Below are 11611 nucleotides of genomic sequence, written 5' to 3' on the forward strand. Positions count from 1 at the left end.
TCCTGAGTGTATTTTCAGTGTGAGCAGAGAACAGGTTTCACAATAAACGCTTGGACGGAGGTTTTCAGGGTTGCTTGTGGCTGTGTTGTTTTAGAATTCCTAAGTAATTATTAAAAATCTCACAAGCGTGAATGTTACTACGAATACAGCTTAATTTGAGATCAAGCGGGCCGGACCAGTAAACTCATTGCAAAATTACATAAAACTAACAATAAGCCCACTTTTTTCCTTTGTATTAGTTACTAATACTAATAATTAGTGCAAAGAATGAGTAAATTATCAAAAAAATGTATTAACAGAATTTTCCTTTTACATTATGAACAATATATTATGAACAAGAGAATTACATCAGAACATAAATAAATGTCAATTCATGTTGTCTGCACGTACTAAAACACTGCGGCCCTAGTGGATAATACAAGAACTACAGATTATAAAGAAAATTCATTTATTTCTTTTATACAATGCAGCTTTCTTCCCCGGGCCGTACCAAACCACCAGACGGGCCGGATCCGGCCAACGGGCCGTATGTTTGACACCCCTGATCTAGATGATTGTGGAGGCATTCAAAAGAAGGCCCATTTTCACACCAATTAATTTATAGTCTTGTCAGTGCATTCAAAAATAAACTATCAAGTCTCATACAGATCTTTAAATGTTCAAATTGTACCAAAAGGTAAATTATGTAATGTTGCCATCAGGTTTCTTACAAAAAAAAAGGTTTCAAGAATACAACAGCCTGAAAAGAGCGTATGCCTCAATAGAATTAGCGTATGTACATGAGTCCTCATGAGTTTTAGCATGGAATACAAAATTGAAATTTGGTCATAAGTCCCAAAAACATGAGATTGTACCGTATTACAAGTTCAAATCGGAAGCTTAAAATGATGTTTATATATATATATATTAAATATTGTGATGCATGCTCTTGCAGACATGGTTGACACCATCACGCCAGACAAACTCAGAGGTCTCAGAGATATGTTGAACAGCAGCGCCATGGACATTATGTACTACACTAGCCCGCTTTATAGAGATGAGGTGAGACTATTTTATGACCACCTCAGTCATAGGTTCATGCAGAGCCTCATGGGTTATGACATGATATGTATAATTTTATGACCAAAAAATTATACTCTGTTTTATATGTTGATCTCTTTTAATAGGTCTGCATAAAAGCAGTAACAAATTAATACATTGTTACATGTTCCATATGTGACTAATTTTCATTGTGCATTTGTTTGTGATTGTAGATTACCCGAGGTCTGACTCTAGAGCTCAACCGCCTTTACTCACTTTTCTGCTCGCGGAATCAAGACTTTGAAAAAAATGGGAAGGTCTCAATTGTGTCACACTCTTTAGGCTGTGTCATCACTTTTGACATTATGACTGGCTGGGACCCGGTGCGTTTTCACCATTTAGAAGTACCAGATCCTGAAGAAATAAAGGCCCGTTGGCCAAGTGATGAAGAGCGCAATCTTCAGGAGCAGCTTAGACTCACACGTCTCAGGTATTGTCAAAATCTTCATTCATTGATGCTCTGTACCATTTATCTTTAACCTCCTAAGTTTTAGGAGGTTAAAGAGGTCTTAGGACCTAAGACCTAGACTCTTGCAAGGCATGCAATTTTACTTTCTCTTTGATATTTAGGCTAATTGGGACCCGATGAAGGTAAAATCCAATAATTGTCTTTTTACATGATGTAGATTCTGAGAAAAATGATGTCCACATCATAAGTGGACGCCGGGCCCTTGTAGTCCAGGATTTTACATTGTAGTCTTGTGACAACCAAAAAAGTGATGTCCACACACGTGGACCCCAGGTCCTAAGAGGTTAAGTATTATTATGAATGAACATCCAACAGTATAAAGTGAGGGTGCTGGAAACTATCTCCGGTAACTATGTAGGACGTATATTATACCCTGAACTGGTTGCTAGGCAGTTGCAGCGCACATATATGCTGATGGTTCCTGCCCAGAGGGCATTCTTTACAATGGAGTTTTTGGTTCTGCAGACCTTTAATGGCCCTTGTGAGTGACCCACCAGCTGACATGTTGAGTATAAAGGTGCAACATTCAATTCATTTTGGCGAATTGTCCGGTCACGCATTTTGTGATTTTAATAAATCAATATTGATCATTTTCTCTCATTTTTGTGTTTCTCACATCTTTCTTACAAAATTGGGACATGTTGACCAATTTTAAAGGGTTTAGTTGGTAGATGTGTGAGGACCGTGGAACAAATGAGAGAATTTACATTTAAAATACACTTCTACCTACAAATTCAAATTTCAAGTTCGAAAAAAGTTCTGGAACCAATTAATTTCGTAAGTAGAGGTATGACTAATATTCTTTTGATTCATACAGTATCTCACAAATACCACTTGTGATGATTTCCTCTTCAAACACATTTATCCTCCCTATTAAAGCGATGAAACGAGGTGAAAATTGGAATTCAGGGGTCAGTTTATACGCGAGAAATTGTAAAACTAAAAAAATTCAAAGCAATTTTAAATGTGCAGCTAATATGAGTGGGCGGCTTATATTTGAGTAAATACGGTACATTTTATTTCCTATCACCATGAGACCTTGCCTCAGCTCCTCTACCCTGCAGCACCTGACCTTCCAATCCCCTCAGAGACCTTATTTTGGATAAGAGCAACGGTGCCTGCACTTAGGGGGAAATCCAACTTTACTCCGCTCATCCGCAGGGTTTAGACATCTGGTCCGCCCAGAGAGATCTATTTTTGAATAAAAGCGATGGCGTCTGCCTGGTGCCCGAAGTTAGGGGAAAATCAAACTTCCACTCCAGTCCTTCCATCGTGTCCACCAAGAGATCTCTATTTTGTGATATTTGAATCTGTTTGCTTTCTTTCTTTGTTTGAATGTGCTTCAGTAGAGAATACAAATCTTTTTCTTTGCAGGTTGAGGGATTTGGAGGATCAGTTCCAGGGCCTGCAGACCTTGTCTTGTATTGCAGTTCCAGCTTTGAAATTTAAGGTAAATTAAAATTAGGCTTTTCCAAACTCTCGCTGTTAGACTTAGTCCTCACCTCTCTTCCTCCATTACACTGAGCACTCGCTCCTCTCAAGGCTGTGTACTGAGTCCTCTTCTGTACTCCATGTACACATACGACTGTACACCAACCCACCAGTCTAACTCCGTCATCAAATTTGCCGATGACACCACTGTGGTTGGACTCATCTCAGGAAAGGATGAGTACAGAGGCCTACAGAGATGAAGTCAGCAAACTGTCTTTGTGGTGCTCTGAACAATCTCACACTGAACACCATGAAAACTAAAAAATAATCCTGGACTTTCGCAAACACAGCACAGATCTAGCACAACTCCTCATAAAGTATGTGTAGACAGGGTCCAGTCCTTTACATTCCTGGGGGTTCACATCACAGATAAGCTCTCCTGGTCTACAAACATCACGGCAGTAGTGAAGAAGGCCTAGAAACGACTCCATTTCCTCAGGGTATTCAGTAGGAACAATTTGGACACTAAGCTTCTGGTAAACTATAGAGCCACTGTGGAGAGCATCCTGGCATACTGCACTACAGTGGTACGCTGGAAGCACAGCAGCAGTCAGAAAGGCCACACAGAGAGTGATTAACCCTGCCCACAAGATCGTCGGCTGCTCTCTGCTCTCACTGGAAGACGTTGCAAGCCCTCGTTAACTCAGCAGAGCCAGGAACATTGTCAGGGACCCATACCACCCTGGTCACAACTTGTTCCAGCTGCTGCCCTCTGGCAGACGCTACAGGTCTCACAAAGTACGGACAGATAGGCTTAAGGACATTTTTTTTCCAGATTCATCAGGACTAAACTTGCGGTAGCACGACACAATCCCTTCTGTGTAATAACTTTGGGATGAGGTAACATGAAAAGACGTAGGGCGGTGATATGCCTCCCTTTGGCTGACTGAAGGTAAGTGATGGAGACAGTGAGAGTTAAGTGATCCGCTCGGGTCATGATGCGATGTATCCATCACGGCAGAATGCCGAGTTTCAAATGATCATTTATTTGGCCCTTTTTGCCAGGAAAGCGGACCTTATGGAGAAGCATTACCAATTTCGCCATGAGCAGAGATGGGTATGATGACAATTAGGCTTTTGTCGAGTCATTGATGATGACAAAGCCTTTGTCCTATTATTATTGTGACCACTCAGTAAAGACCTTGAAAGGTTAAGTAACATTGCCTGTTCTTTCTTCCCAAGATACACAATAGCAAATCTTACAATTATTACAAATCAATCTAGCCTTAATCTACCTTCTCGTGGTTCTGAGCTTTGTCCCTTCCTTCCGTCAGCTAATCGCCGGCTGCTGCAGCCCACACGATTCCCACTTTAGGATGTGGGTGGAAGACTGCCAGGGAATTATCCCAAAATATAATGGCATTTAATTGTGTTGTTTTTTTCTTCTTCGCCCAAAACCCTTGTATACTGAGGCTCACCACTTTGGCTTTGCAAATGCATTTTCAACTGAATTTATGCTGATATATTTGAGTTGTCAGTTTTCAACGGTACTTTGTGCATACTTGGTGCATTTACAACGCAGATAACTTCAACCAGTCGGGACAACTCCATTCAAAATAGCTATGATCCATATCAGGCAAACTATACTTATACCAATGCTCAAACAGAATACTGAACACTTCAATATGTCTTATGTACTATACAACGCATATCCCCCTCCTTCCACAATTCACTATGCTCAGTTTTGAGTGGCTGTACATTGTTATTCACTAGTTTCTTAAAACAATGATTCAGTTTGATTTGCATAATAGAATGGAAATTGGCATTGGATAGCTTATGGAGTGTTTTTGTGCAATATTGTTTCCTTCGTTTATTAGGTGGAGAATTTCTTCTGCATGGGGTCCCCTCTGGCAGTATTCTTAGCATTACGAGGCATCCGTCCAGGAAGTAATGTCATGCAGGACCATATCCTCCCTACCTCAACCTGCAAGCGCCTCTTCAATATATTTCATCCCACTGACCCTGTGGTGAGTTAATTATAGTGGACTGATAAGGGTTCCGTGTTCATGGCAGCTGTCAAATTGTTAACCGGCACAGAAGTTTGCTTGGTGGAGATTTTACTACTCTATTCCTAATCTTATAGACTAAAATTTATCAATTTTAACATAAATGAGTTTGCCAACAAATTTTTACTACGGTTGTCAAGGGAATGGCTTAAAGAATGCCCCTATCCCACCTATGGTTAAAAAGGAAAGTTTAATCCACATAAATACTCGATTCAGACAATGGTCACTTTTAGGGACTGTTCTACATTCATGTAATAAAAATAAAAAATAAAAGCTCTGAGTTCAATAATTTCATTAAGACTTTGCAAGGGCCAGTCAGATACTATGGATGGGCTTGATATGGCCAATGACCATATTTTGTTAAGATTTGTAGAATGACAAACATGACATATTGTTAATACAAATATATTAGAAGTCACTACTCTTCACAGAACTGATTATATCCAACTTGTGTGTTCCGCAATAACATTGGAAAATGTGTGGTACCATGAACCATTTTTTTAGTCTAAGTCATTTTTTTTGCTCTCTGCATTTTTAGGCATACAGATTGGAACCTCTTATCTTAAAGCACTACAGTAACATTGCGCCTGTTCAAATCCACTGGTAAGTCAAGTTGGAATGCTGTTATATTTGTGGCCCGAGGTGTTCTTGTGGTTAACACTGCTAATATTCATTCAGATACCAGGGGATGAAAATGAGATTCATGATAAATATCCTTCTGCATTATTAATGTGAATATTGAATGAAAGTTTGTTTTATATATGTATTGTTGAACAGGGTTTCAGAATATTATTTGACCAGCTCATACCACACCATGTACATTTTCATAAACCTTAATTGTCTGAAACTGAGTGTCAGCCCGAGAGAGGCAGATAAATCAGAACTGGGCAGGCGAAAAGGCAGAATCCAGGAAGCTGGCGGGGGCCACAAACCAGGCAATAAGAGGGTAGACGGCCTAATCCAAAAAGGCAGGCCGGTATACAGTAAACCAACAGGCTGGAAAGACAGCAGTGACTCAGGACAACCTGGAAAGGGGTGGTGGTTGCAGGAGAGTATTTATAGGGGATCTGGGTTGATGAGAAATTAACAGCATGTGAGTGGAAGCACGGCTGATGGCAGTAGACTGATTGCTGGATGATGGAAGAATAGATAGTACCACAGCTTTGCCTAGGCCATGATAGAACACCACCTTTACGAACTGATCCCATCGTCCCCCTAGGCTTGTCAGGGTGGTCCCAGTGAAAGGAAGGGTCTAGTATTTCCTCCAGACCAAAACCCTCTCAGTCAACCCTGCACTGAAGATACTAGCCACGGTACTACTTCCTTAGGAGGTGCCAAATGGAACAACGGGAACAACGGCAGGTGGTTCCCTAGGGAAGACTAGAACAGGGAGAGGCCTGTGGCAGAGCAGGTGAGTGATATGTACACACAGTGGTACCTCAAAATTTGAATGCTTCTCTGTACACAATTTTCAGGGTCAGAAACACTCTTAAATGCAAAGATACAAAAGGCTGATTAACATACAAAATATCAAGTGGAGTACACGTAGAAACTTTGAAATAGCAGGGTTTAAAAGAGTTGTTCTTGAGTGCCATATCCTACTCACCACATCCAGGGACATATATTTCAATCATGGGCGCTGTCTCCATCACTCCTTGTGCCTTCGAATGCATCACGTCTCTGCACACTAGCAATGGTACATTACACTTCCTTTATCCGATATTTATTTCTTTTTAAAGTGCCTTGCTGGAGTTTTTTCCTAGTGACTGTCAATGTGGAAGGCTAGCGTGCTGTAGAAGCCAGCAAGTTTCGTAGAGGATCCGTCACGTCAAAGACTAATTGGTGTGTCAATATATGACCCTCCTTGTCTCTCAGGCAGTGAGTTCCTGATTCTTCATAGAGTTGTTTCTTGAATTTTTATCACTCTCCCAAACTTTAAAGTTGTGGGTTGATTATGCCACCCGATGGTGCTGTGGTTCTTCCGCCTGACTTGTGCGAGCAGTCTGGGGTCGATTCCCACTGGGTGGTGTTATTGGTTGTCTGTCTCTCTGTGTGCCCTATGACTGACTGGTTACCAGTCTAGGTGTAGTCTGACTTTCACCCAAAGACAGTTGCGGTAGTCTCCCGCACCCCGCGTAACCCTCTCAAGGTGGTATGGAAGATGAATGGATGAACGGGTTCATTATTGTGGTAGGTATATTTTATTTACCAGTGTGGTTCTCATGTTACAGGTACAACACGACCAGCCCCATACCATATGATCAAATCCGTCCGACAGTGCTTAACCTCTCCAAAGAGTCTATATCTACATCGGACACAGAAAATCTTCCCAGTCCCTGTACCTCCCCGCCCCAGGCTCGAAGACACTATGGCGAGTCCATCACCAACCTCGGCAAGGCTAGCATCATGGGTAAGCACCACAAAGGTTAAAGCAGCATGATTATTTCATGCACACTGACAAGAATTATGGAATGACCAGTTTTATAATTGTATGCATAGTATAAAACAAAGCAAATAATGTAAATGATAAAAATAAAATGGCAACTTTCTGGCTTTAAAATAAACCCAAACATTCTGTCAAGTGATGGGAAAGGAATGTATTAAAATTATCACTGTGAACTTTTGGATTTATTAGACATGTACCAGGAGCCATCGTCCCAGTGCCTTTCATACCATCAATGTCTAGGGAAGCTTCCATGCCTTCTTCACGCAATGATTGTCATAAATCTCATTTCACATCATTAAAAAAAGCTTTGTCACCTTGCTCAATGTAGATTGCATTTCATTACTGAATAATTATGACTTGGGGCCACAGACGCGATTGCGAAGGACAGTGGATCTTCTTCACTATACTATGCTCAAGCTCTTAAAAAACACTGAGTCTTCCAAAAAAGTATGTCTAGTAGTCTTTCTTCCTGTCTGCAACCAGAGCATGTTGTGCATGTTTCCACTCCAATACAAGGAGCCTTCACTTGGATCTTTTACATATATAATCGGTGGCTTTCCGCCAAGTGCTTCTTGTTCAAACAGAAATGTAATTGGTTGAAATGTTTGTGTTGGACCACAAAATCCTTGACCCACAGCGGCTCATGAGGACCGCATTGCTAACCTGTTTTAGTCGGTTGGCTCGGTGATGTCCTGCATCTCAATGTTGCTAATTTTGGCTGAGTTATAGTCCTTTCGCTTTCATGCTGTGTGTGCCGTGCAATCGTTCTCATCTCATCTTCTGAACTGCTTTATCCTCACTAGTGTCGCTCACACTCATACTTAGGGGCAGTTTAGAGTGTCCAACCAGCCTACCATGCATGTCTTTGGAATGTGGAAGGAAATCCGAGTACCTGGAAGAAACCCACGCAGGCCCGGGGAGAACACGCAAACTCCTGTGCATTTGTCATACCTGCTAAATGATTAGTTGTTCCTTACCATCTTTTTTCCTCCTTATATTCATCGACTTTCATCAAAAGTTTTTATTATTTCTGTTGACATAACGTATTCAGTACCGCGCATACTTGTAAGGGTTGCCAGAGCCTATCAAAAATGACTTTGGGCGAAAAGCAGATTACACTCTAGACCGGTTTCCAGTCAGCCACAGGGCACACAGAGATACAAAGGACACAAAATAATATCGCCACCAGCAGGAATTGAACCTAACCTCACCTAACGAAGTCAGACGAGTGAACCACTACACCATCAGGTGGCTCACAAAAAAATTGACGATAATTATCGTGATTGTTTTATTGCCCTGATATACAACCTACTTACTCTCTGCTTTCCCTCAGTTGGCTGTCTCCCAACAACAACTCTCCATGTTTCCCTAAGTGTGATCAGTGATTAACAAAAAAAATTTTGATTAATTTTTTGTGTTTCAAAAAGCCCAAAAAGTTACCATTTTAAATAACTTGAATTTTTATTCATGTAGTTAATTTCCTTTTTTAAAAACTTCAACCAAGCGAACATGCTCTAAGATGGGTAATTCCATAAATTCTGCCATATACATATAACAATTGGACTTTGCTGTCAATGGAAGAACACTTTTACTTAACAACATTCATTTTTTTATGTGTGATCATTTTTTCCTTCAGGTGCTGCAAGTATAGGAAAGGGAATTGGGGGAATCCTGTTTTCGCACTTTTCTAGATCCAGTGGCCAGATGATTGGAGTCGAAGACACCTCAGAATTTGAGGGTTTGACCTCAGAAGTAGAGAATGCAGCGGGAGAGAAAGCAATACTTGCTGAAAGTGATGAAACAGAGAAACAAATTGAAGAAGAGCGAAGGGAAATAGAGCATTCACTATCACAGTCTACTTCAGTCATCATGGACCATGCCTCTTGTAAGTAATAATAATAATCAGACATAGCCTTTGTCATCATCATTGACTCGACAAAAGCCTAATTGTCATCATACCCAGAAACTGCGTATGATGAAATTTGTAGTGCTTCTCCATAAGGTACGTTTTCCCGGGAAAAGATCCAAATAAGTGAAAATAATTTCAGACTTGTAATTTGGCATTCTGCCGTGATGGATATATCGCATCACCCCCGAGCGGATCATTTACAATTGTACAAACTTTAGGTGGGAAAACATGGACAAAGGAATGGGTGGTGTCATAGTAGATGAGCGCCCCTAACTCATAGGTGTCTTGGCTGGCAATTTTCACTAGACCATTTCTATGCAAAATTCTATTCTAATGACTACACTAAATGAAAGTATAAAGAATACATTCTATACTTTACAATCCCCACACATGATGATCCGCACGTTCACTTGATCTGAATAAAAATGTCCGGTAAGGCATCCGTTTCCAAAAAATGTGTTCCTGCCCGTTCTTGCTGAGGCCGGGCCGCGGGGCAAACCTCGCTCGCCGACAGCATGCACTGCCGGATCGCAGGCAGTCACAGGCCGTTATTCGCCACCGGACCATTGGCCGAGAAATTAAACTTCCACTTTGGTCCTCTGCGCCATCCAACTGCCAACTGCCCCAATTCACGGTTGGACGGCGCCCAAAGAGATCTATTTTCGGATAAGAGCAATGCCGTCCGCCCATATGTATCAAGGCTACAAGTTTTATCCAAGATGTTTTTTTAATACATGTCAAAATAAATTTGTTTGCATTTTATCTGTGTATCTATTCTTTATTTTGAATTCAATGACAGTATTGGCCGCATTGTCTTGTGTTATGGCGTTTCGTCTTGGTCACCTTGCAGTTTTGTGCATTACAAGTCTAAATGGTGCGCCTGTTTGTCGTAACCTTGATTCAGTCATCATTTTTTAGCATCAAATACAGCGTACCTACTTTTCCAATAAGTGAGGGGGCATCCCAAAAATTGGTTTCAATTTGTGTGGCTCTTAGATGGAGTCTTTGCATTATGGGATATATGAAATGCGCATGGTAAAGCCATGCTGATATTGGTCTATGCTAAAATGGAAAACCAACTGACTAATACTTATCATAATCATATTTTCTCGCATATTCACCATATTTGTTGCTAAAAAAATGACTGAATCTAGGGTTCGGATTGTATGCGCACAAATTAGACATGAGATGCACAAAACTGCACAGTTAAGATATGATCATTTATTTCAAAATAGAGAAAAGATAAACAGACAAAATGTTAACAAAATTTATTTTCAGATATTTTTGCCTTATTAATGCACCTGGTTGCTTTTTCAAGGCTACCTGAAAAACCAATAACCTTGGCTGTCTAACCAAAATTATGTATACTTAAGGCATCAGAATCTAAATGAACATGTAACACGGTTATGTTTATAACTTCATTTAACCTTTTTTTAATCCAGGGCTAATGTGCCTAACATTAGAAGGGCAGGCAATAGTAGTCAAAATGTTCCGTGCATACTTAATTTATGGTAAACATTTCCTTGTTTTGTTTGAATTAAGTAAAAATACACAGAACAATCCCTGCAAATAGGTATTTGTTACTTTGTGAGCGTGGCGTTAAAACATATTTTTCCATTTTAATAACTCATTTTTTGGCTTTTTTTCTGAGGGTGGAAACGGATGAATTTGTATTTAGTTTTTTTTTTTTTGGAAAAGAAATATTTAAAATAGAAGTGAATTGACATACGAGCTCGGTCCTGAAACACATTAAGCTCATATCTCTAGGTGTTAATGTAGAACAATTAACCATTGGTTTCTGTTTTTCTGTTTCATAGTGGAACTGGAAAGACGCATCGACTTTGAGCTTCGAGAGGGCTTGGTCGAGAGCCGCTATTGGTCGGCAGTGACATCACACACAGCTTATTGGTGCTCTTATGACGTGGCACTTTTCCTCCTTACGTTTATGTATAGGCCCCAGGAGCCTCCTGAAACTGATGATGACAACACAAATACCTCATAGAAAATACATGCACACAAGGCATGAGCGGTCATTTCATTTTCTATTCTGCACAGTTGAAAAAAGAAAGTGAGTGCACTCCTTTATGGGTGACAGTTTAAATGCAAAAGTCTAACCCTAAAAATCATTAATTGAAGACAAACTTTTTTACACTGATCCTATTTCTGAAATTGTTTAACCTTAATATCATTAAAAAGGAAATCCATGTCAA

General features: G+C 40.3%; 1 protein-coding gene across 1 annotated transcript in view; it reads left to right on the forward strand.

Annotated features, from left to right (window-relative positions):
- Window positions 1-11611, forward strand: part of ddhd1b (DDHD domain containing 1b) — a 22580-nt gene extending 10969 nt beyond the window's left edge. Inside the window, exons 6-13 of the mRNA XM_077711462.1 lie at window positions 935-1041; window positions 1254-1510; window positions 2924-2999; window positions 4858-5007; window positions 5585-5649; window positions 7278-7456; window positions 9129-9377; window positions 11219-11611. Of these exons, the coding sequence (XP_077567588.1) occupies window positions 935-1041; window positions 1254-1510; window positions 2924-2999; window positions 4858-5007; window positions 5585-5649; window positions 7278-7456; window positions 9129-9377; window positions 11219-11403 (1268 nt within the window). The 3' untranslated portion in view covers window positions 11404-11611. The remainder of the gene's footprint in view (window positions 1-934; window positions 1042-1253; window positions 1511-2923; window positions 3000-4857; window positions 5008-5584; window positions 5650-7277; window positions 7457-9128; window positions 9378-11218) is intronic.

This window comes from Stigmatopora nigra, unplaced genomic scaffold (assembly GCF_051989575.1).
Source record: "Stigmatopora nigra isolate UIUO_SnigA unplaced genomic scaffold, RoL_Snig_1.1 HiC_scaffold_26, whole genome shotgun sequence".
NCBI lineage: Eukaryota > Metazoa > Chordata > Actinopteri > Syngnathiformes > Syngnathidae > Stigmatopora > Stigmatopora nigra.